General features: G+C 32.0%; 1 protein-coding gene across 4 annotated transcripts; it reads left to right on the forward strand.

Moving 5' to 3' along the window:
* Window positions 1–1,682: 1,682 nt before the first annotated feature.
* LOC114162757 (calcium-transporting ATPase 8, plasma membrane-type-like) lies at window positions 1,683–25,938 on the forward strand. 4 transcript variants are annotated; one of them, XM_028046725.1, is made up of 33 exons: window positions 1,683–1,919; window positions 6,519–6,712; window positions 9,517–9,633; window positions 9,716–9,758; window positions 13,216–13,328; window positions 13,416–13,547; window positions 13,664–13,753; window positions 14,173–14,242; window positions 14,474–14,544; window positions 14,647–14,730; window positions 14,819–15,046; window positions 16,315–16,398; window positions 16,475–16,557; window positions 16,651–16,759; window positions 16,860–16,915; window positions 17,369–17,411; window positions 17,497–17,580; window positions 17,891–18,022; window positions 18,114–18,179; window positions 18,286–18,384; window positions 18,532–18,642; window positions 19,273–19,443; window positions 19,926–19,985; window positions 21,971–22,135; window positions 22,228–22,344; window positions 22,650–22,748; window positions 22,959–23,096; window positions 23,180–23,280; window positions 23,986–24,031; window positions 24,145–24,279; window positions 25,021–25,128; window positions 25,213–25,304; window positions 25,481–25,938. In XM_028046725.1, the coding sequence occupies exons 2-33, from the start codon at window positions 6,533–6,535 to the stop codon at window positions 25,590–25,592; spliced, it is 3,339 nt and encodes a 1,112-aa protein (XP_027902526.1). In that variant the 5' UTR covers window positions 1,683–1,919; window positions 6,519–6,532; the 3' UTR covers window positions 25,593–25,938. The 4 variants fall into 4 exon arrangements, with proteins under 4 accessions (XP_027902526.1, XP_027902525.1, XP_027902528.1 ...); XM_028046724.1 differs by lacking the exon at window positions 1,683–1,919 and adding an exon at window positions 5,809–5,972; XM_028046727.1 differs by lacking the exon at window positions 1,683–1,919 and having other exon boundaries at window positions 6,156–6,712; window positions 14,819–14,896; window positions 14,975–15,046.
* The last annotated feature ends 1,492 nt before the right edge of the window (window positions 25,939–27,430 follow it).

Genomic DNA, 27,430 nt, shown 5'->3' on the forward strand with positions numbered 1-27,430 from the left:
GGTCAGAAAGAGATTCATAAGAAAAATAATAAAACTATAACAAGTGATGAAATAAAAACCATAAAGAGAGATAAAATAATATAATATGAAGACAAAAAAGAATTAAATTAAAACTCAACAACATTATAAGATTTCGTATATTACCAATATAACCATAATTATACATTTAATATTAATTTTAAAATATCACTAATTAGCTTAGTTTCTTAAAGCAATACCTATAATAAAATATTTCATTAGTAAGCAATTCAGTGACCAAAAGTTGTTAGTCACTATAATAACTAATTTAGATATCAATTTACAAATTAAAAAATTATTGGTTACTACAATAGTTCTTATTATGAATAATAAATTATAATTTGTTACTAAATTGATTTTTAAAATTAGTTACCATAATTGTGCTTACCAAAAGAAATTGGTCACTAAAAAATAGTTACCTAAGTTTTGCCTACTAAAATGACTTAATTACTAAATTGGTCTCTAATTAATTAGTTTTCAATTATAATTTGTTATTTATAATAGTAATTATTTTAGTAATCATTTGTAAATTGTTATCTAAATTGATCAATACAGTGACTAATAATTTTTTATCAATAAAAATGATTATTAATAAAATATTTGTTTTGTAGTTTGTGATATTACATATAATAATTACAATAGTTTTGATTATTTGACATATAACTATAAAATTAAACTATAAAATCCAATAATTGATTACTAAAACACTTTGTCACTAAAAATATTAAAGTCTCCTACAAAATTCCTCCTTTCACATGCACCAATTGTAAAGTCAAGACCAATAAATGAAAGGCATGTTAGTTTAGAAACATGGAAATTTCTTGCAGAGAGTAAATTTAAAGGTATATAAGTAGGTCATAGATAGGTCCATGTGCATGATCGCAGCTTCAACACTCTTCTATTATTCCTCGTATGCTGTATATCAGTGTCTATGCCATGCAACCAACCAGTCAGATCCTCACCAGCAAGAAAAGAAAAGTGCCAACTCCATGCCAGAAAATCTTAACAGTATATGGAATTTTCACTTGCTTGATGCTGAGGCACAGGGTGAACCTAGGATGTTAAAGTAAGGAATAAATTCAAGAAACTAAAAAGTTGAGTCCAAAACATTATACTGCTATTCAGTTTTTGTTCAAAACATGCATGTGATCTATTAAGAATTTCTGTCATTTTTGCAAGACACTGTATTCAAAATAAGCTGATATATATATATATATATATATATATATATATATATATATATATATATATATATATATATATATATATATATATATATGCTTAGAGTGATTAATTTACATAAAGTATCTGTATAGTAGATTAGGTTAATAAAGTATGCACCTTAAGATATACAAAACAGTCACCATTAACTTAGAAAATTACTGTGTTTTGACTACAACAACTCCATATATACTTTGTTACTGTCACAACTATTCATTTTCTCATCAAATTTTCAAATAAAAGAAACTATGTCCTCCTTCCATGTATTTACGGAAGAGTAAACAATGGTCAAACGTCAGAGACAAAATATACTACTTTATTTTTTTCACTTTAATTTGTCTATAAGTTAAGAATCAAGCTAGCTACCAGCCTTTACCTTCTATTCTTCCTTTGTTTCAATTATATTCTTCTGCAAAACTTTTTGGCTGTTTTTTCTACTGGTATATTCATATATTCATGTGTGTTCAAATAGAAATCAGCGCTGCAAAATTAATTTGTATGTATCGATATGTTTCATGATTGAAGAGAAGTTGGCTTCACAAAAAAGATAAGTCATCACTTATATGTTATAGTAGGTTGGTGCTGCAGATATACACTATTTCAAAGTATTAGCTACAGATATTTCATATCAGTAGAATCATAAAACTTAAGGAAAGAGAGTTGGAGCATCTCTTGCAAAGGTAATAAATCTCTTGATCATTGTGATCCATTAAATTATAGTTTTTGTGATCCATAATTATCCATATTTACAACTTTGTCTGTGCTTCATATGTAGTTTCTGATTATGGAATTTGCATTATCATGTTTGATTGAAAGTTGTGATTTTGAACCAGGGGATATTACTGTTATGTTTGATTGAAAGTTGTGATTTAGGATAACTGTTAGTATTTTGTTTGAATCTGAATTCTTTTTGTTCTGTAGTTAATAGTAAAAATGCAGCTGTGAATAAAGAAAATGCAGAGGTACTAGTTTACCAGAACAAACAAAAAAAAGAGAGAAAGAAATAATAGTCTAAAAAGCTTTTTGTGTTTTTTTATTGGGATAATTGATACATAGTGGTTTAGAATTAGGCAAATTTAGGTAAGAAGTTTTGAAACGTAATTCAATTTCCTAAATTACCTGAAAAATAAAAGAGATGCAACTAGTTCCAATTCTGCTGATTCAGATTCAATCAATAACAAAGAAGATGGTCTAATTTGAAATATTGTGAGTTTCACAGTATTATAAGTGCATTTGAGTCATGTTTGATATTTTCTGGAAATAATTAAAACTCTGTTTCTGACTAAAAATCTCTGTGGGATGCATTGTCTGATAAGGTGCATACAAAAAGGTTGACTATGATAACTTATGAGTCAGATAATCATCACCTTAACCAAGATTTTTTTCCAAATCATGCATCCTATTACACAGTGACGAATCTTGACCAAAAATTTTGGAGGAGCTAAAATAATATAATTTTTTGATCATTTGATTGGACCATTAGTATAACACTTTAAAAAATGACTCTTCCATAAAACAATTGGATCGTTAGATTGGATTATTAGTATAATGTTTTAAATACTTTAAAAGATGTGAAGAAATATAATTTAACTTGTTTTCATCTTCACGTGTAGCTTCTTCCCTTTTACTATTTCTACAAAATAAATTCATTATTCTATTCTTCATCAATATGTTTTTTTTAAATATATTAAAAAATAATTTATCATAATCTAATAAAATATTGAGAGACATAAGTATTAGAAGAAAAATATATTATAATCAAGTCACAATTAAAAATCGGTTATAAAAAAACACATAATACATTATTTTTTTCTTCTATAATCATAAAAAGTAAATATACAAAAGGCTCATGAGATAACAAATAATTTTAATAACTATTAAAAGTAATATTTCATCATCAAGTAAGACAAGAGAGAGTACACTTTTTTTCTTCGAAAAATGAAGGAAACAGGTGAGAAATGAGAGTAAACATAATGAGTATGTGTCTAACTTTATTTTTCTTCAAAAAAAAAAACATATGATAGTGAGAGATGAGTACAATTTTGTCAAAATTTAAAAAGGCAATGACAGAAGAAAATAAAAAATATTTTAATAAATTTTTAGTTTAATTACTCTTTTGATTATTGTTTCCAAAAATGTAAGTTGATCATCCAGTTCTTATAGTTTCAATTTAGTGGCAATTTGATATTTTTAGATACTAGAAGACTAATTAAACCTAAATATATATATTTTTTATTTTGGATTTTATGTTTTATTATTTATTAACATTAAATGTTGTATTTTATAAAAGAAATAAAGAAACACAATTTAATTATCATCAATTTCTAAAATATATTATTTAAAATTTTAAAATTTTCAAAATTTTAAAAAATTAAAAAATGGATATATAATTTTGAAAAAAATCAAAAATATTGGGGTCCAGGCCCTCCTTCTCCTATAATGTTCCGCCCATATATATATATATATATATATATATATATATATATATATATATATATATATATATATATATATATATATATATATATATATATCCAAATGTTTTTGATGAACTTTCTTTGGAAAAAAATATGAAGAAAAAATTACACAAGTTTATTCATAAATTAACTCTAACTTAGACATAAAATAAAATATATATATTTTTTACATACAGTAATTCTAATTTTATTTATAGAAATATTTATATATATATATATATATATATATATATATATATATATATATATATTCTAAGTTAAAAAAACTAAAAATAAATTATTGAATGTATGAGTATCTATCAAAATTATAGAAATATTAGGCATGGGACTTGGGTACCATGCGTGCTGTGATTTGGATAACACTTATCATTTTTTTTTTAAATGATATCCAACTATGATTTGCAAATTAAGGTTTTTTATTTCTTGACACTGGTTGTATTTATTTATATATATTTTTACAATATCTAATTCCATCTTAAAATTAAGACAGTGTCAACGATTTGAAATTTTTAACTTGGCAAAACATGTTTTTTACAACATACTTTTTTTTTTCTTCTTTTAGGTCAACGTTGTTTTCCCATGCTTAATTGTCAATCATGCCATTACTTAAAATAACTATTAATTTTTTAAAAATCCACAAAAAAACTTGTATTTGTTAAATTTATTTCAATTACTATTAATGTTTTCCAGTAATTTTAATCCATTAAATAATTAAATTATAATTATATATTTGTTTGATTATCTGTTTCATATTTTATATAAAAAATAACTTGTAGTAGGATGATAACAAAAATAACACCCCCTCACACACACACACACTAAATCCTAATATTTAGTTAATAATACAGTTAGTAATAAAACAACAACTTATATGCCATTCTTTGAAAATATTAGAGAAAGTTTCAGAGTCAGGTGAGTTGGGTCAGCTGAGTTGCGTGGTCCTTTTTGTCTTCTTTCTACATTCATGCCATGCCCATATCTAGCGTATTTTGACATCTTTAATTTTTTTAATATTTTTATATTTAGTATATAATAAATATATTTATATAAAAAAATACTAACTTTAACATAAAACAATTTTTAGAAGTAAAAGAAATTATTTATCTTAAATTTTATAATCTGTCAAATATTTTTCAGTGATAAGAACAAATATCTGCAATATCACATCTTTGAATCAAAACATATGAAGATTAAGTTTAACCGTGCTTATCTGTGCATTAAAATTTTCAATTAAAAAAACAACATGCTTGTAATAACTTTGCTTTTATGATATCTCCATAACTTATCATGCATGCACGCGTTTTCTCCCATGACACATGGGAAACACATTGCGTCATAAATTGTGACTCATACCAAATATTGGTACGAGAAGGTGAGTGTTGGGTAAGTGGGTGTCTACAAATTATTAAAGGTTAGATTTTTTGAGCTACTTTGATATAAGTGTTCCCACCTCACAAATTTTCTCATGAATAATCAAATTTCTGTTCTTCAACAAAATAAATGACCATAACCTCTTTTTTCTCTGCTTCTATCAGCATTATCATCAACGGGTTCATTCTTATCATATACCAGGTGTTTTTTGTTGTTCTTGCTAACACAGAATGTCTCTGTTTTGATTTTTGATTCATTGTACTTGGTCTATTAAATTTGTTGCGCCACGTAACTCTGCACCACGCCACGTTGCATTACCTCTTCATGCATTCGCTCCTTGTGCCACGCTACCTCATGCTTTCTTACACTTTTGTTAATTTTTGAAGCTTTTTGTTTCCCCACAGTTTACTCTATGAAAAGTTGTTGCGTGCACTACAAGAAGTAATTAATTTATAATGATTTTGTAAAAGTGAAAATTTATTCTCAAATTTGTGTCTATTGAAAACTAATTAGAACCTGAATCAGCGCTTTTGGGGTTGTCCTCGTTGCTCAAATCACGTTGCATGTGGGACAACTGTCATCTCATACAAGTGTCACCAAAGCAAACCCAAACGGTGCATCAATCTAAATCATTTATAATAATGCATTATGAAAAGAGAGAAAAAGAAAAGAACAATAGAGAGAGAAACTTGACCTCCAGCTCAAGCGAGCATAATCTACCACGTTGCCTTGTGCACGCGGTTACGCAAAGCTTAATGCTCTTCCACTTTGAATTTTGAAAACAAAAAAAAAAACTGTAAACAGTTACAAATTTAATTCACTTAGGTTTTCAACATTTTTCAGTTCCTAACATCAATTCACAAGAGCAAAAAACTGTATTTTCTGGTAAGTTACACTATTCATGCTTTTGGTGCCTATTCTATGTAAGACCAGGTTTACGGTTGAATCAAGGTGTGAGAAAAGTTACTGTATGTAAAATTTATATAAGGTCAGGGGTAAAAGAGGAATTTGCTTTTGCAGTATCTCGAAACTAAAAGTGCATTGAACAGTGGTGCTAGTATGTGCAGCATTTCTAGTTTCTAGAAAAGATAAAATTTAAAAAACCGTGTGAGAACAGGAAAGAACATTAATCGGCAGTGCAATTGACCCGTGATAGAGAGGTATGAACTAGAGAGCCTGGTAGTAGACGCACTGAGGATAGTGGCTTTGAAATTTGAAATTTGAGATAAAGAAAGGTAGTGAGAATAGTATTTTGCCGAACTGAAAAGTTAGTTGAGTTTTCCCAAACGTGGTGGTTCGGTTCAGACTGTGCAATTGATGAACAGAGATTGAGTTTGAGAGATTCTTTGTTTGGTTTATTTTATTTGGAATATCTTGATCTGTTTGGTGTGGGAAAAGTGTGAAGTGACGGTGCCATCTCTCCTGCGACAGTTCTTTCAAGAACGATGAGTAGTTTCGTGAACGGTGCTTCGCCGATGAGGCAAGCGGTGGCGGAGAGGGAGAGTGATATTGAGGCTGGTCCTGCCACTCACCGCTCCACTGACCTCGAAGACGGAGATTTATCCGATCCGTTTGATATTGCCAGAACTAAGAACGCTTCCATTGAACGCCTCAGGCGATGGAGGGTATGCTTTCTCTTTTGATTCATATTCTTACTTTCTGATGTTCTTGCTCTGTTTTACTTCTGCTTGTGCTTTAGTTTTTTTATCTTCTGCCTGTTTCTATGTTTTTGAACTGTTTACTCAATGTTTTCACTGCTTGATGAGCTTAAGGTGAATTTAGGGGTTTGTAGAGTGGATGTTCTGTTTTTGTTTGAAATTGATTGATTGAGTGCGATTTTTATGGAAATTTTAGGAGATTTGGTGGTTGTAGGTTAAGGCAGTGAAGGAGTGTAGATATTTCTGAATGTTATTTCAAGATATATTTTAGGAAATAGTATTTGACTATTTGTTTTTCCTGGAGGATGAGGAAAGTTAATGGTGTAATATCCGCAGGAGGTTTATTATAACTAAACTTGGATTTCCCTAAATTATATTATTGGGATACTTTTGTTCACATCTATGGTGCTGCAAATCAGGGCCAACGATTTCTTCTTGTTCTCCAAGCCTCCACATAGAGATTTGACTGTGGCATTTGAAGGTTACGATTCTTTGTTGCATTTTCTGCTTAACAACACATGGGAAAGGAATAGGAGATGCTCAGTAGGGGCTTAAAAGATACAGTCACACTCCCAAATTCAGATAGTTATGTCATCTGGGAATATAATAATGCAAATTAGTGATTTGTGAAGCAATTTGGAGGTCCATGTTCAGAAGTCAAACTTTCAGATTGCAAACTTTTGCACCCATGTAGCAGAATATATATTCACACACACTCATATAATTTCATATTAGTTAAATGTTAGTACTTATCTTTTAAGTGTCACCCTGAGTCCTTCTGTGCAAAGTTGTACCAAGCTTGGTAATCTTATTTCATTTTTGATATATAATCCTATTCTCAATTATATTGTGTTTAGTTTTCCAAACACTTGGATTGGGGAATTGAAATGTCCAGCTATCAAACTGCTCTGAAGATATGTTTCATGCATGCGAAGAACACAAGTGCATAACGACTAACAGCAGTCTATAAGTTTCTCTCTCAACTGACAGGACAAGTCTACGTTCTTAACTTAATTCCTCTGGACAATCTTAGTTTCAATTAGCAAAGCAATGAAAAGGAGGAAACGATATGTTTCATGCATTCAAAGAGCACATTTAAAGTGCATCAGGACTAACAGAAGCAGTCCATAAGTCCATAAGTTTCTCTAGTCACTGGCGTCACCATAATAAGTTTTTAGTCACCCTGAAAAGGAATTAAGCAGAAGAAGCAATATGTTTCATGCATGAAGCAATATGTTTCATGCATGCGAAGAACATATTTTAGGTGCACCAGGACTAACAGAAGCAGTCCATAAGTTTCTATCATAACTGGCGTTTCTATTAGAAGTTCTTAAACTCCCTTGAGAAACTTGGCTTCAATTAGCAAAATTTTGGGATATTTAGTAATACCCACAATTCTCTTTAAATATAGTGTCTTCCTTCTTCAAAGCAATGGAAAACAAGAAGCAATATGTTTCATGCATGCAAAGAGAATAAAGAGAATTTTACAGTGCATGAGGACTGCCAGAAGCAGTCATTAAGTTTCTCTCACAATCGGCATCATAATTGTTAGCTCTTAATCCCCCTTGAGACACTTGGTAGTTAGGCATTATACAGGATCTTTTAAGTTCAAGAAATATTAAGGGGGCCAGTTAAGGCCTGATTTTGAGCCCCTCTTATTTGTGTGCTGCTGACTGTTGGGATGTACAGTGGAATTAAAAATTTGAGTGAAGGATTGATAGCATTCATTCCATGTTTTATCACAACAGCTTAGGTGTGAAGAAGGGAAAGAGGGAGAAGGGGTTCCTATTGCTTTAACTTAGTTGTGGAGGGAGAAGGGGTTCCTATTGCTTTAACTTAGTTGTGGATGAAGAGGAAATGAGCTGAATGGAGCCACTGTTCAATGTTTTACGTATCCTTTTCTTTGCATTCAAGGATGCTGTTCTTGCCATATAAATTTCAGCCACTTATAGTGGGCATGATTAATCCTGTGGCAATGAATGCTGATTTAACATTCTTTTGATCTAAATACATTGTGTCTTTCCACTGTTACCTCATTTCAGAAGAACTATTTTCTCAAGTGGACCCTCTTGGATGATAGAAGACTCTAATTAAGACAGTGTTAGGGATTCAGTTATGTCTAATAGTGTTGGATTAGCGCACTAAAAATCAAATGGGTTGTTGAGTTTCAATAGGTGATTCCTGCATGCAAAGTATGGATGGATAGAATGATTACCAGTGAGAGAAAAAAGTAAGGGAAGCTTTTATATTTCAATGGTAATAGTTGAGTTTTATCCATTTAGTGTAGTGTATTGGATTGATATTTAGAAGACTATTTTGACATAAAAAATTCTTGTGGATTTGAATGTTTGAGTAATTAGTGTTAAACATCACTTAGGTATTTGTTTTGTTTAAACTTTTTAGTACTGTCTGTCTACAACAATGTCAGGAGTTTATTCTCAGTTGATATCAAATGTTTGATATTTTTGTATTAATTTGAAAAGCCCAGGTAAATTAAGAAGCATGGGTTTGACTATTCTGAAATTGCAAAGTTACATGTGCAGATATAGCTTTTGTTTCCAAAATTTATTGTAGAGAAAACACATCTTATTAAGCATACCACATTTAATTTGTAGTTTCATTTAGCTTTTTTGCAGTATGAATGTTGCTTTGTAATTTACTGTCAACTGTCAAGACCAATAACTAGCTTCATTGTACTATTCTACATTTGCTATTTTTGAGTCTGTTTATGTATTTACAAATAAGAAACCTTTTGTTGTTATCTTTTTTAGCAAGCAGCGCTTGTGCTTAATGCTTCTCGTCGATTTCGTTATACCTTGGACTTGAAAAAAGAAGAAGAGAAGAAACAAATATTGAGAAAGATTAGAGCGCATGCACAAGCCATTAGAGTATGTTCCCTTCAATTGGCTTTCTTTATTGTGCTTACGACAGGCATATGAAGTGTACTAATTATTCGTTTTGCATTATTAGGCAGCTTATCTTTTCAAAGCAGCTGGTGGGGTGCCAGGGAATGGTGAGTAATTGACACGTACTAAATTTTTATCTGCCAATCTTTGCTGTCTCAATTAATTTGGTTTAATAGTTATCCAGTAACATAAAAATACATATTTTATCTGTTTGCATTTGTTAAAGCATTTTGGTGTAATTCAGTATTTGGTTTGTTTGGCTATTAGGTCTTATTGTTTGTTGATAAAAAATATTCCTGGTTATTTTTTTACCTTGGTAACATGTTTTTCTTAAAGTTACTGAAATAGTAGTCATGTTACTGCCCTTGTGTTTATCCGATAAACTACATACTAGTCTGGAAAATCTCTAGAATAAAAAAAATGGTTCAATGTTTGTTATGATACTTGATTTGTTTTCACCTTGATAAATCATGATAAAAGTATTCCAATATTCATCTGGGAAACCCAGTGATGCATTATATGTTTTGTAAATGCCAATTTCATGAGAAATTTGTACTTCAGATGGGATTTGGAAGTAATAATTTTTTCTAGAAGGAATCAAACTGATTTACTACGAAATATATTTGTTTGGATGTTTGATTCCAGAAGTTTTGATAATCTGCATTGGTTCTCTATTATGGATTTTGAGGAATTTAAAATAATGAATGAAGAGTAGGAGTTCTGAAGTCCTTTCTATGTGGCCCATTTTTTGCACAACTGATGTGTATTGTTAACAATACCAATTTAAAGAAGTCCTTTGGATTGCTGCAATTTAGAGCTAACTCTTTCCTGAACAAAATTTGGGGAATGATAGACAATGCATCGTTACAACTCGAAATTTTAAAATATTCCATCTATATAGTATTATTTGATAATAAGTTTATTCTGCCGACCAAGTCTATATTTAATATACCGAAGTTAGGTGATTGGTGAATTGTCTACTATAGGACAAAGACCAACAGTAGTAGGGCTATCTTTTGGGACTGCTGGGCTAAATTTGTGACTACTACTGTCCTAGGATTACTCACTGGGATTGGTGTTTGGAAAGACCTCTCTGGGTTAGTGTCAGACCAGACTGTCTTCCGGACAATTAAATGGCTAGACAGCTTCCACCTCTCTTCCTGAAAGCTATATGTCAAAGAACAAATCAGCTGGCAATAGAGTCAAATAGGCATAGGACATGTAAATACTGAAAGAAGAGAGTGAACGAACTTTATTAGAATTTTTTGATTGCTATTACAGTTCATGTAACTTGTAAGTATGGTTATCAAACTCGCGAGTTAACTCGTTAACTCAGACGAGTTTGCATACCCACTCATAGCTTCTAAGTCAACTTGCAAATAAACTCGTTTTTCAAGCAAAATCGGAGGTAGAATCGGTATACTCGTTCAAACTTGGGAGTTTGCAAATGATTTGATGAGTTTGAAGAGAAAAGTTTTTAAATCCAAAACGACTTGTATGGAGGGCATTTTTGAACAAAACTCATCAGATTAGGGTTCAGATTAAGCCCCTTCTTCCTCTTGCTGAACTCTGTCTAGTACTGCAGGCCCATCTCTTGCACTTGTATCGTGTTGCTTCACGGTTTTGAAGAAAACTCATCATATTAGGGTTCCAGATTAAACCCCTTCTTCTTCTTCCTTCTGAACTCTGCAGGCCCCTCTCTCGCACTTGTGTCACTTGTATCGTGTTGCTTCACCTTCTCTTGCCATCGACGTTGTGGTCGCCATTGTCGTCACTTGCCGTCGCCTCGCTGTTGTCGTTGCTTACCATCAACCAGCGCGACTCATGGTCCTCTTCATTTACAAAGCTGGGATAGTTGGAGGAAAGTGTGGTTGGGTGGTATGCTAGTTGTTCGAAAGATGGGATATGTGGGAGGAAAGTGTGGTCGGTGGTCTCCTAGTTTTAGGATAGAAAATATGAGATCTAATATATTATATTATTTATAAATTAATTTTAAATTGATTTTTATAATTAAGAATTAGGTTTTTAATTAGAATTAGAAATTATTTAATAATTATGTAATAAGCTTTTTAGTTTTGTATTTTGAAAATTTAAATTAGAGATTAATTTGAAGTATCTCTTTAAATAGATCAAATTAAATTGAAAGCAATCCAAGTGTAACTTCATAATTTTTTTTTCATGTGAAGTAAACTCTTACGAACCGAGTTCACGAGTCGAGGTAACGTAGCTCTCACGAGTTTATGTAACCTCTCGAGTTTGATTACCTTGACTAGTGCTTGGGTTGTTGACCTTGGCATGAGAAACAAACGGTACAAAATGCATAGCATGGCTCTTGCTTCATGCAAGAGAGATAATGGCAGCTGAGAAACTATTTAATAATTATGTAATAAGCTTTTTAGTTTTGTATTTTGAAAATTTAAATTAGAGATTAATTTGGAGTATCTCTTTAAATAGATCAAATTAAATTGAAAGCAATCCAAGTGTATCTTCATAATTTTTTTTTTTCATGTGAAGTAAACTCTTACGAACCGAGTTCACGAGTCGAGTTAACGAAGCTCTCACGAGTTTATGTAACCTCTCGAGTTTGATTACCTTGACTAGTGCTTGGGTTGTTGACCTTGGCATGAGAAACAAACGGTACAAAATGCATAGCATGGCTCTTGCTTCATGCAAGGGAGATAATGGCAGCTGAGAAGAGTGACGCATATGGACTTGTCTTGATTATGATGTTCTTCAAATTTTTAGGATTAATATATTGGTTGGTGAGATAATGAATGATGCATACAGTGGTCTTAATAACACTGGTGATACTGAAATTTTTGGGAGTGGGGGATTCATGGATGGAGATTCTAATATTGGAATTGACAGATAAATTGATGGAAATTTCTTTGGCAGAGGCAATGGTCGCCAAAAACATTTCCCAAAAGATTACAAAAAGGTGAGAAGACAGTAGTTTTAAAATCAGAGTGGGAAATAAATTAGAATTCAAAGTATTAAGGTGTTCTGTGGTGGAACAATGATGGGAAAGGTCATGGAAGATGGGACCTCTTCTATACCTTTTTGAAATTAGAAGGTTTTAGGTACAGAGGAAGCCAGAGCACCTGTCCTTTTTTATGCTAATCATAATCCTAATTAATCAAGCAAATAAATCATGATAAAATGAGACATATGGAATTAATGCTAAGAGACAACGAATAAGCTACTTGAAAAAGGTAATCTAAGATATGGTAAGGTTAAGATATTTTCCTATGCCTTAACTTCTACTAATTGAACAAAAGTTGCTTTCATTATGATCAGATTGGACAGATGGATGAATGTGGCACATAGTGTTCACTATCTTGTTCATATTCTAACAATACTGTTCACTAAAATATATTTTTGTATTTATGACATCCTTGTTGGATAGGTACATTCTCCTTTCTGCATTCATAACCTAAACTTGAGTATGCTTTTTGGTAGTTAGTTTTGTTGTTCCATGAATCTTTATTTAAACAAGTGTATTGATAAGGTGTAGGCCACTTTTTTTTTTCTTGAGAATTGATGGGTAATGCTTTTATTTGTTAGAACCTATTAAACCTCCTCCGACCCCAATTGCTGGTGAATTTTCAATTGGGCAAGAACAACTTGCTTCAATTTCGAGGGAGCATGACACTGCTGCTCTGCAACAATATGGAGGGGTATGTTTGCCAAGAATATTTTTTCTCCACTTGGTAGTATTGTTCAGTGTCATAAATTTTCAAGTGTTGCTTTTGGATCATTATCAGGTTGTAGGACTATCAGTTTTGTTGAAAACCAATTTAGAGAAGGGAATTCATGGTGATGATGCTGATTTACTGAAACGTAGGAATTCATTTGGTTCCAACAATTATCCTCGGAAAAAAGGAAGAGGTTTTCTGGTAATAACTTTTTCAGAGTAGTTAATTACATGATGATTTCAGGGTAGATAAGTTTCTTCTTTGTGATTGGGATACTATAATGACCTTTCTTTTTTCAATGTTTTTTTTTTTCACAGATGTTTATGTGGGATGCTTGTAAGGACCTGACCTTGGTTATTTTAATGGTAGCTGCAGCAGCTTCACTGGCACTTGGGATAAAATCTGAGGTGAGATTGGCTGGGGAAGTTATGATGCAATTGTTTGTACTTGGTTGAAAGTGCTAAAAGTGAGTCTCTCATATTACAAATACTATTTTCCAAATTTTGTATTGTTCTTTACTTTTTTTCCATTTCTCTCCCACTAATTTAGACATTTTTATAAAATTATTAATCCTTAAACCTTACTCCTTATCTTTTTGCCATTCTTGGATTTCTCTATGGCTATCCAATGGTTTCCAGACTTAATGAATTTTTTACTATGTATATGCATTCTTTTGAATGTTATCTTGTACAATTAATTAGTTTGTCTGGTCTTTTACCCTATTTTCTTTATGTTTGGCCCTTCTCTTAATAATCTTTGATGAAGAGAACATTTTTTGAATTTTCGGATTTTTTTTCCATTCATTTTGACAAACAAATTGTTGCAGGGTATTAAGGAAGGATGGTATGATGGGGGAAGCATTGCTTTTGCAGTTATTCTTGTTATTGTTGTTACAGGTATTATATTAGCTTTGTAAGGGGTATATAATACACGGTGTTAATTTACTTGGTCTATGACTCTTGCAAGTTCCCGTTGATAAGCTTTTGGTGTAGTCCAAGTTCATGACCCACTCTATCCATCGAGTCTTTTACTCTAGATGTTATTATAATTATAACTATAATAGTGGTTTCTATTAGTTTCTTCTTCGAATGACCTGTTAACCTCTTTCTTTTCTTGCTGTTCTGCAGCTATAAGTGACTATAAGCAGTCTCTTCAGTTTCGAGACCTAAATGAAGAGAAGAGAAATATACACCTGGAGGTTTGCTTGTTTCTTCAGTTAAACTTGATTGTTGTATTACAATTTTTGTAACAATTTTGTTTCCATATTTTTAACCTTTTATTTGGATTTTTGCATGAGAAGGTTATTAGAAGCGGTAGAAGGGTTGAGATCTCTATATATGATATTGTTGTTGGGGATGTTATACCCCTAAATATTGGTGACCAGGTACTTGATCTTTTTCTATTATTATTTTCCTTATTATACTTGTCGGTTCCATTTTCTTTGCCATTCAGTTCTTTCATAATTTTTGTAGGTCCCTGCTGATGGAATTCTTATCACTGGTCACTCTCTTGCAATTGATGAATCAAGTATGACTGGGGAGAGCAAAATTGTAAGTAGTTATTTTTTGATCTCCTACGAAGTTAGATTTTTATTTTCTGCAACATATTTTTGTTTTTCCTTTATGCAGGTCCATAAAGATTCTAAGGATCCTTTTCTGATGTCTGGATGTAAAGTTGCTGATGGCAGTGGAACAATGCTGGTAATTTAGACTTTCTCCTGTTTATTTTTGCAATTGCAGCGTGAGACGATTTTAGATTACATAATGAAGAGTTTTCAAAGGATCGTTGTTGAGGTAGTAATCAACACATAATAGGTGGAGGTGTGGGTTGTAATTATATCAAGGACCAATAAATTGTGTGTTGATCGTGTAAGTGTTTCGGAATTGGATTTAAAGCAGATTATCCACTCTTCATATACCGTCTTGCATCCCTACAAAAGAATTATAGGATTTAGTTAGTTGTATCGAATTTGTCAACCATTTGTATAATTTTCTAGAATTACTCTTTATTTTTTGTCTAACTAAATAGTGTTCTTGAGCAATAGTTAGCAATCGTTCTATCCTCAGCAGTCTCTAAGAAATTAATTTGCTGCATATATTGTTTGTTGGATTGGAAAAAAAAATATTGAGGTCATTACTATTTAAAGGGACTATTGTAATGAAAAATTAATGCATAGACAGTTTAGAGAGAGGGTTTTGTGGGTAGTGATGCCATGCCAACACATCACAGTGATTGCCTAAAACTAGTGAAAGGGCTATTGCACATCCAGCCTACTTGGGTGCTGGGGTTGTGGAGCATGGTGGATGTTAGGATCCAATTGCAAGCTTTGCGATTGAGTCCCACATAAGATAATTCCCAGAACTAGTTGGATTAAGTAGATAACTTCTTTAATTAATTTCAACAATAGAATAAAACAAAAAGGATCCCTCTGCAAACTGTGTTTTGCATTTTTCCTATTCATTCATCTTAACCTGAATTACTTGTCTAGCAAAAGATTTTAGAAAGTTGAATATTCAATTAATGAACCCCGTATCCTTGACTCTTACGACGTGAGGATTTCAAAATCCTAAAGAGTCAAAATACTAAAAAAATCATTTTTTTATCGTCATCTAGTAAAAGGAATTCCATTATCATGACCTATTTTAAATTATAAATAATCAAACAGAAATATTTCTTGAAAAAAAATCTTCCAAATACCATTCCGACCCATGGTCTCTCCAATTACAAGGACTAGCTTTTGTAGTGGGGTTCTCCCTGGGTTCTTATCAAAAGGACCATAGAGAATGTTACATTTTTTAAAAGGAGGATGTTGGCTGTTTGCTTGTATGCATACTATTATTAACAGGACTTTATTCCTTTGGTTGAATGTCGAATTTGGGGTCAATGAAATATAGATATACTTTTACCAAATTTCTTCAATTATTCAATATATTAATTTAACTTTTTCCTTGTTTATTTCTTACCACAGGTCACTGGTGTTGGTATCAATACTGAATGGGGGCTTCTAATGGCTAGCATCTCAGAAGATACTGGTGAAGAAACACCATTGCAGGTCCTTTTCTTAGTTGTGATTTGTTAAAGTTCTTCTATTTCTTATACTTATTCATGTATGTAAGTTTTCAATATAGGTTCGCTTAAATGGTGTAGCTACTTTCATTGGTATTGTTGGACTCTCTGTTGCTGTTGTCGTCCTGGTTGTGCTACTGGCTAGGTAACCTAGTTATTATCATGTTGTTGCTATATATTTTTGTGGTTTGTTGATAAGATTATGATCAGCATGTCTAAGATTGAACTATATTTGCAGATATTTCTCTGGGCATACTGAAAACCCGGATGGTTCGCCTCAATTTAAAGCTGGCAAGACTAAAGTTGGTGATGCTGTTGATGGTGCAATTAAGATAGTAACTGTTGCGGTATGTGCGATGATAAATACTGTATTACCAGAGCATTTTGATGCAAATGGAGATATATATCCATATTATATTTAGTGAAAATAACCCAGTGAATATATAGGTCACCATCGTTGTGGTTGCAGTTCCTGAGGGGCTCCCATTAGCAGTTACTTTAACGTAAGTCTGCTCATTTTGACCAGAACTTCTTAGTTTATACATTTTGTTTATGCTTTCATCATTCATGTTTTAACATTGTTTACATTTTACATGGTTGATAAAATTTTCATTTTTCTTTTGTTTTTGTTACTTTTTCTTCCATAAATTTTATAATTACCATATATCAGCATAAATCTGTCAGTGAATTCCACATTGGGTCCCATAAAGAATCTATCGTTGATGCTTGGTTTTCCATTTTTCTATCTCCACTAATACTTTATTTTCATGGGGATGCCTAGCATGTGATCTTTAATAATTTTTTTTTTCACATTCTTTTATCAAGCATTATATGGCCCCACATAACATTGTTCATATGCTTCTTTCATATCTAAAATATTTTTTTTTTCTTTGGGTTCACTATCTAATCTCGTTCATTTGTACTTAACTCCCTTTTCCATAAATTGTGTTATATAGGCTGGCCTACTCGATGAGAAAAATGATGGCAGATAAAGCTTTGGTATGCCAATTGATGTTTGCACTTCTATTGAATTTTTACATAAATATATGTGAAACTTTGTGTAATATGGCACATTGAATTGTAGGTAAGGAGGCTTTCTGCCTGTGAGACCATGGGCTCTGCCACAACCATTTGTAGTGATAAGACTGGCACATTGACTATGAATGAGGTTAGTTGTGGTGCTGTATTTGAATATTGATTTAAATGATAAATTTTTATATCTAGTTACGTCAACTTCTTGGAGAGAACTTCTTGAAATTGTTTCTTGTTTTAGTTGTTTTTATGCGTGCAAGCTTTTATTTGAGTAAGAATCTTTTGAGCTTTTTAAGATAAAGTAGGAGCTCAAAATGATAACTATTCTATTTCTACCAATGTGATTGGGATAAATTAAGAATTTTATTAAGTTCATTTCTATTGGCCTTGTTTGGCATTTATGCATCAGATTTTCTTAGTTAACATTTTTCAATTCAATGAGACAGATGACTGTGGTTGAGGCTTATGCTGGGGGTAAGAAAATTGATCCTCCCCACAAATTGGAGAATCCTATGCTTCGCTCCCTGCTCATTGAGGGTGTTGCGCTGAATACTAATGGTAGTGTTTATGCACCTGAGGTATGAGGAAAGAAAAAGTGTAAATGCGTATGAACATAGACATACATCGGTCGAACTACTACTTTTCTCTGATTTTTTTTTTCTCCTACAGGGTGCTAGTGATGTTGAGGTTTCTGGATCACCAACGGAAAAGGCAATTTTACATTGGGGAATACAGGTGTGTTTTGGAAGTGCTGTCCTTTTCCCACCCCTCCTTTTTCATTTTGGGCTAACATTTGAGCTTCTAAGTTATAACTATTGATGACTGTTACATCAAATCTCAGCTTGGGATGAATTTTACGGATGCTAGATCCAGGACATCAATTATTCATGTTTTTCCATTCAATTCAGAGAAAAAGAGAGGCGGTGTTGCATTACAAACGGTACAATCTTATTGGCATTATATTGAATTATGCTGCTATTTTATTTGTATTCTAGACTAACTGAAACATTGCTTGGTAGCTAATGTATTGCTTAAAAATAGGCCATATCTTTTAGCCAGGGCATCATAATTTTATGCATATATGCAGGCCGACTCTAACATCCATATACACTGGAAAGGTGCTGCCGAGATAGTCCTAGCCTGCTGTACAGGCTATATTGATGCAAACGACCAGCTGGTGGGGATGGATGAAGAGAAGGTTTGATTTGATAAACTTGTTACATGTTAACATCAGTTAAGGGCAGGCATTTCTTAGATTGTGTTCAGTTTTTTATTGGGAGGGAGATGAGGTATCTTGCCCAAATACATCTCAAACTACTGTGTACTGTGTTTCTTTGTCCCCCTCCCCCTGCCAACTGGTTTTTCTCCGTTCCCTGTTCTTTTGTTGGATTCACTATATAATTGCTTTAAAAATAGATCACAGCCTTCTGATTTTTATTCACATCATTACATAATTTAATCCGTATATTTTGGGGGGATGAACTATTTATAGCAAATACCAAGAATTCCCTACCATTCAAGAAACAAGACCTGAATATACAAAGAACTAATGTATTGGGAAAATAGAGAAACTGGAATATCTCAACTGATTCTATCATATAGTTTCTTCATGACGAGAATTTTAAAGTTGTTTTATTTTATGCATGTTACATAAACTGATTCTATTATATAGTTTCTTCATGACTAGAGAATATTAAAGTTGTTTTATTTTATTTATGTTACATAAACAAAGCAAATAAAATTAATATATGAATTGTATGGATGGCTCTCGTTCATTAATATGTATGTGTGTGTATATGCATGTGTGTAAAGTTTTTCTGTCTTGCAGATGTCATTTTTCAAAAAGGCTATTGAAGACATGGCTGCTGATAGTTTACGTTGTGTTGCCATTGCATATAGATCATACGAAAAGGAAAAAGTTCCAACTAATGAAGAACTACTTGCTCACTGGTCTTTACCAGAGGATGATCTTATTTTACTGGCTATTGTTGGTCTTAAGGTATGCATTTGGAAACCTTCCTGTCGTTGCCACCTTTGTTATTATTTTCTGTTTGTATTATGATATTATATCCCATAGTTTTGCTTTTTAATTTAAAGGTAAAGCTCTTTGGTCATATTATTTACTGGCTTCATATTTCAATTATTCCTAATAAATGGCTACTCCACTTTGTTGCATACTTTGTAGTAGTCAGTTTTTTTTATTATTTAGTCTTGGGGAGCCAGCCTCTCCGGGATGTTAAAGTCTCAAAATGATGCCTAACATGTGAGTTTTAGTAAAAAAAGCTTGCCACTTCGGAGGTTGCAGAGAATTTTAATATTTTCTTATTTTATTCATTAGGTCTTTCTCCTTGCACTTTGATTTTCTAAATGGAAGTTCTTATATGTATCTCAATGAAGAAACATTGGACATGTCTAGTATTTGATAGCATCAGACTTAAAATATTTTCTGCTGCTAAAATTATGTTTCTGTATGAAATTCAGGATCCTTGTCGACCTGGTGTCAAAGATGCAGTGCTACTTTGTCAAAAGGCTGGGGTTAAGGTATTTCATAAATTGATAGAAATTTGTTTTGTTGTGAAATATAGATGATGCATATTTGATAAAAATACACTTCGGTGCATCACCAATATGTGCGAGTGAAGTGTCCACCCTATGAAATACCTATACTTCAATTTTCTTCGTGTACCTGATATTGATTTTCTTGGACACTTTAGTGATATGTATCGGTGAAATATTCAAGCATTTTCAACATTTTATGAAAATTTAATAGATATAGGATTTTGGTGAACCAACATAGAAATTGTTCCCTTTATAAATGATGCCAAGAAATGAATGAAATTTTGATAATGGAGGCTTGTGTGAAGGTTATGCTCATTGGGGGTGATCATAGAACAAGTTTAGCTTATCGAAATTTTGTTAGGGTCATTTGTTTCAACTTGAATCTAATTTGACCTAGGCCTGATAATACATGATTCAGGTTTGATTCAAAGTGATCATGTTGACGTTATCAATGTTAACATATATTATGAAACTCAAACCTAGTTATATTATCGTGTTATGGATAAGATCAAGTACATAATTGTTGAAAATTATAAATAGAGAGTGAGGGCATTGGGTTGGGTTGTGGCAACCCAAAGTACAGCCCAAACCTATCCCTAAAATCATTTTGTTAACAATTATAAACTCTAGTTTTAAGACTTGCTTAGGAATAACTTTTTTTTTTCTGGAGAATTAACTGCTTTTTTGTTTCCAAAAACTCTCATGGAGCCGACAAATGTAAAGCTATTATTCTCAAATTCAACAATTGTAAAATGTAATTGAAGACTTGCTTAACCAAATAAATCCAATCACTTTTGTGGTTTTTGGGAATGGCTTTTTCTGGGGAATTAATTGTTTTTGTTTTTTTGCAGAAGATCTCAGGAAGCCAACAAAAGAAAGCTATTATTCTGAAAATTTATCTGAACCAAACATAAATAATTAAAATTAAAGCATGTTGTCATGTCTAACTCACTAACCTTATCCTTAATCATAAACAAGGTGAAAAGAATTTTAAAATCTGGGCAGAATAATAGGGATGCTAATTTAGGTGCTTGGGTTACACCGTTTCAAAAAGGAAGACATTAACAAAAAGATGAGAGAACAGATGTATGCTTCTGTTATTGGGAGACACAGGAGTTTGTTTTGTGCATTATGGCATGGTTCTGTTAATGGGAGATGGTTTACAGAGGTAGAAGAGTGAGTTTCAACTTAAACAAAAAGGAAATGTTTCAGGGAGACAACTGTCCTTACCTGACGGGGTGCTATTTGGTGAAAGCCCTCACCCAACATGGATGTCGAGGGATGACAGATGGAACCCCAAAACATGTTTTGCATACAGATGAGTTGATGGAATGGCAGACGTACAATTAATTGAATAAGTTTTCTAATAGAGGTTTTAAACTAGAAAATGATAAAGAAATGAGTGGAGATGAAAGGGCTTTCATATCTTCAAACCAATATGTCACTTCTAGATTTCCAAAGGCATTTGCAGCCACATTGTTGTAGCTATTGTCATTACAAACTTGCCATGACATTTGTAGGCAGTCTTCATGAAACCACATCACTCTACCCTCTCTTCTATTTGACAACACAGTTAACACATTTTGTTGTATGGCTCTTGAATTTTTGGTGTCATAGGCATCACCTCGTTAGACAGAAAAAATAAAGACAACTTTTGTTAGATGGACCGAGTTACTAAGTTTCTATCCTCTCAATAGAAGATAAACCATCTATTTTTGTAGGCTACATAAATAAGAACAGATTTATTATCATTGTGCCTACAATACCATTTTCTCACTGCACTAACCAAATAAGTGTGTCATTGCTTTGAATTTTGAAGCCTTTAAGATTTCAAAAACCAACACTAGCTTTATTTGATTTCCTCAAATATTATACTAATTGAGTATTTAAATTAAGAATTGAAATATGCTTTGCTAATGAATTTCCAATTGATTTTTTATTTTTGTGGTTTGGATTTCTAATCACAGGTGAAAATGGTAACTGGTGACAATGTGAAAACTGCAAAAGCAATTGCTGTGGAATGTGGAATACTTGGTTCATTCGCTGATGCTACAGAACCAAACATCATTGAAGGAAAAACATTTCGTGGCTTATCAGATGCAGAGAGAGATGAAATTGCTGATAGGATATTGGTAGAATAAAATTACTATGACAACCTTGCTTTTGTGCTCTTATAGTAGTATATTTTTTGCGAATAACATTTATTACCAATACTGTGTAACAGGTAATGGGACGGTCATCTCCCAATGACAAATTATTGCTAGTACAAGCATTGAGGAGGAAGGGTCATGTTGTAGCTGTAACTGGTGATGGAACAAATGATGCTCCTGCCCTTCATGAGGTTTGCATAGTATTTACAATTTTTTGAAGCTTATGTTTGTAACTTTTGGGCACGTGGTTGTATTGTTTGTAAGTATCCATTACAATGATGACATTGATAGTAATGGTTCATTTAGTTTGATAGTGTGGCTGGTATGTCTATTAATATTGTTGTATATTCGTAAAATTCCTATTAGTGGTTAGATTATTCAGTTTTATTTTAATTTTAAAGTTTTGAATTATCATTCCAGTGCATGAGTATTTTTCTCATGTAGTGAACTAGCTTTTATTTTCTTTCTTTGTAATTCTATATATTTTTTGATATAGGCTGATATAGGTCTTGCAATGGGTATCCAAGGAACAGAAGTTGCCAAAGAGAGCTCTGATATCATTATTTTGGATGACAATTTTGCTTCAGTTGTAAAGGTCGGTACTACCTTGAGGGATTTTGATTTGTTCTTAGCAGTGATGAATGTCAGCTCTTCACCTCTTCAGTTGCTGTTTTTCTGTCACTAGTATTAGAAATGCACTTTTTGATTAATAACTGTATAATGAGAGTTTTATTTTTATAGAATTGAGGTTCATTTGTATTTGAAGCACCACTGATAATGACATTTTGTTTCTCCATGATTGTAGGTTGTCAGATGGGGACGATCTGTCTATGCAAATATTCAGAAATTTATCCAGTTTCAGCTTACAGTAAATGTGGCCGCCTTAGTGATAAATGTTGTTGCTGCAGTTTCTACTGGTGATGTTCCATTAAATGCAGTGCAGGTTGATTTTCTATTTCTCTTTCTGGGTTATGGCCACATATGAAGTTAGGATGGCATTAAAAATGTCTGTTGATTGCTCTACAGCTTCTTTGGGTAAATCTTATCATGGACACCCTGGGGGCACTAGCCCTGGCAACGGAACCGCCAACTGATCACCTCATGGATCGATCTCCAGTTGGTCGAAGGTCAGATATTTATGTTTATGATTCTTATTGGGTACTTCAGATGGCATTTGTTTGAAAAGTCTCAGAAATTTTATTGCTATAGTATTACATAGTGCTTGGAAAATTAGACAGTATCAAGACAGTTGGAAAGTAAATTCTTGTTCTGTTTTTTTTTTTTGGGATATTTTAATAGAGGAAATGTATTTAAAGAGAGGATAATATGCAAGAACAAAAGCAGATATCACTGAAGGAAAGCAAAAAATGAATGTTATAATCAATTGAACTACAATCCAGTCATATTAAGTTATGCAAAACCTCCCTCTGAAACAAAAAAAATAAGAGTTGTCAATCGGCATTAAACTGTTACTGAAGGCTCAATTTATGGATGCGTGGATCTGTAGAATATTGCAGCTTTTTTATCAAAACATAATTTTGATTCTTTCAGAAGAAAGAAATTTGAAGAGAATATTGCACAAAACAAAAATTGAGATATCCATAAAAGAATTGAAAATCTGTTGAATATTTCACGCTCTACTAAAGCTATGCAAATTCTGTGCAGAGCCCATTAGTTTTGTGTTTGTACTGTTCTCTCATTACATGATATTCAAATTCTTCTTTATTGATTATGGGCCAGTAGTTTACAATTTTATTACCAAAACAATAGATGATACCTATGTGCTGCTTAGTATATGAGATAGAATTGACAAATTGTTTGCTTTCTTTCAGAGAGCCTCTCATAACAAATATTATGTGGAGGAATTTACTGATACAGGTGAATTATGTTTCTTATTTATCAGTACCCCTTGTAGTTTCTGCGGATTTTGAAGCATCAGGAAATACAAATTACTTATTGAGTCTAAATCAATAATTTTTGGAAACTTTCAGGCAATGTACCAAGTGTCTGTCTTGCTTGTACTCAATTTCCGAGGTAGAAGCATACTGGGTTTGAACCATGACAACAATGTGCATGCAATCAAAGTGAAGAACACTTTGATATTTAACGCATTTGTTCTCTGTCAAGTAAGTCTTCATGACCTTTCAATGGGAAAATACAGATAGCTATTCTTATTGGCAAATTGCCTTACTAATTCAATCAACTAACCTTATTAACTAGATATTTAGGGAGAAATTAATTCATATTCAGGATACATGTTTATAACTTGGATGTAAAATTGGCCATTGGTAGTAATAAACATTTTGAGTGATATAAAAAACACGAGAAAACAACTCTATACAAATTCTTTTGACATAGCTTTTTTCTTCAAATAATTTATTTTGGAAGCTTTGAATGATTGAGGGCGTTTGGAGGCTGCTTTATTGGCCTAAAACTAGCCATACCCTGATTTATGCTCTTATGCAATATTCATAATTGCGTATTAGCTCTGGTTCTGTCGTTAGATACATGATTTTCGGAAGTGTTGGGAACTTTTTAGTCACTTAGAAGCGGTTTACTTGGTGTTTAATTTTCTGAGATAAACTTATTCATATGTATTGATATGAAGTAAGAGAACTAACTAACGTATTTCCATTCCTTTGGGTGGCTTGCCTATAATATATTGTTTTTCCGTTGTTGCTTGATTGTTGCCTCATTGTTCCTGCAATTTATATTGCTACTAAATCGCTTTGATTGTGGAATGGCATGGGATATGTTTCCCAATTCATTTTGCTTTTGCTCCTTATATTTGTGGTCAAGTTGTTTTTCTTCTTATTCTCTTGTATTTGATGAGTGACGAGAAAGACAAAATTCTTTCAAATCTGCAGATATTTAATGAATTTAATGCTCGAAAGCCAGATGAATACAACATATTTAAAGGAGTCACAAGAAACTACCTCTTTATGGGTATAATTGGATTAACTCTTGTGCTTCAGGTTAGTCTTACCACTCCTCTGATAGTTTTAAGCCATGGCTGTGAAATGTGTCTTAGGGCGACATAAAATTGCTCTGTTTTTCAGATCGTCATCATTGAATTCCTGGGCAAGTTTACAAAAACAGTGAGGCTAAATTGGAAGCAGTGGATCATCTGTGTTATCATCGGATTCATTAGGTCAGTTAATTTTATGATTTTCTTTGCATGCTTCTTTTGAATAATTTTTCAGAGTGAAAACTTGAAATGTCTTGAATTGATTGTTTAAGTCTTCGCTAGCATTTGCTCGAAAGGATTATTATGCAGAAATGGTCACAGGATATCACCCCTGATACTCTTTCCTTCATACTTTTCAGTTGGCCTCTTGCTGTGATTGGGAAATTGATACCCGTGCCTACTACTCCTATCAATAACGTTTTCTCGAAATGTGGATCTTCTAAAAAGAAGGAACACGATGAATCTCAGTAGGTGGTCTCTGCTTTTTCAAAGAATCTCATTCTGCTGTTTCTTTGGTTGTCTGACTGGATTGGATACGGCATACGAACACGTTTATCTTTCTACTGATCTAACATTATTTTAACTTGTTAATTTCAAATTATTTATACTTAGGTTCTAACCAGAATACACCGAATCTCAGTTAGTCTTGGTTATTGTTAAATATACACAAACTCAACAAATGCTGATTAATATTTTGCAGATTTGAGAAAGTTGTAAATCTATGAATGGTTTCGATGTGGTTGTTTGTTCTTGGTTATGTTTGGATTACAGTTTCTTGTGATGATTCATTCTATAACAGTGTCTTTATTCATTGATTCATTCCCTTCGAAGTTAATTATATAGTCGAATGAGAAACTATACGTGTTATATAGAGGAATCTGTTGATTATAAGAAGAAAAAGAAATGTTTTCAAGTTATAGAGAACACATGCCATCATCAGCCATTAATAGCACTGCAGTAGATTTTAGGAAATGATGTATCTATCTACTCAATGTTTAGATCTCTCCATATAATGCCATTTCCACCAAAACAGCATAGACACATACAAGGCAACAATTCAATCATAGCAATCACAGTTAGAAAAACTGGGTACTGATGTCTTGAAACTCTTGATAAAACAAGGGTTCCTAGCCCTCGTAATCATCCTAAAGTCAAGAATAACACTAATGCTAGATATAAGAGCATTCATATTAGTTTTTTAAACTAATTTAAAAATATGGCTCCAATGACTTTTAAATAGGTTTAATTAAGTTTTTAAGTTTCCATTGTCTTGGTTATTTGTGTTATTTGTCTTCACTATGTTAAAAAATGAGAAGTGTAGTAGTTAATACAAAAATGATATTATTATGAGACGAATAACCTTTATTGTTATAGTTGAAAATACCTTGGATGATAACTTGATGACTTGTTAGCAAAGTAAAAATGTCAAAATGTAGGTTTTTGGAAACAGCAAAAGGAAAGATAATGATATTTTAGATTATTTTTTCTATCACTTTTAATCTATCACTTGGATCATTACATTATACCATTTAAAAGATATCAAAATAGATAATTAAAGGAAGACTGAAATTGTGATTTAAGAGTAGATAAAAAAATGAGTCAAAATATTATTATTCTATATTTAATAGGTTTTAATACTTAATGGGTTTTAATAGAATAATACATTAGTTATTTATTATAAACAACTTAAGTAAAAAGTCAATTAAAAAATTGGTGTAACATGTATCCACCTTTATTACAAAACGTTTGTCTTTACAACGATTGCACCAAAACCAATTTTATTTGATGTAAATTAACTTTTTCCCACCAGTGATTAGTTGCAATATAATTTTATATTAATTATAAAATTTCACTTTTTTCAAGTAAATAAGATGATCTTACAAAATAATATATGTTTAATAGAAAAATTAAATGATAAAATTTAATTAATTTTTTTAAAATAGTTTATATCAAACATAACCAATAAGGATTCAATTACATAGAAAAATTAAATGATAAAAACTGAATTAAAAAAATATAAAAGTTAGTTAATATACCAAACAAAATTAATAAAGACTAATTTAAAATATCTAAATTTATAAGAGACTTTAAACTTAATTAAATCATTAAAATATTAGTTATCTACTAAAAGTTAGACCATGTTTAAATCTACCAATAAAACCAACTTGTGGGGCAAAATATTAGGCCAGTAAGTACAATACCTTTTTTTTCGAATAATTTTTCTGATTGTGATTAAAAGAAGTGTATGTTGCCTTTTAATTAAGTTTTTTTAAAACGTTAAAAAGTAAAGATTAATATTTCGTAATAAG

Source organism: Vigna unguiculata, chromosome 9, assembly GCF_004118075.2.
Source record: "Vigna unguiculata cultivar IT97K-499-35 chromosome 9, ASM411807v1, whole genome shotgun sequence".
NCBI classification, from domain to species: Eukaryota; Viridiplantae; Streptophyta; class Magnoliopsida; order Fabales; family Fabaceae; genus Vigna; species Vigna unguiculata.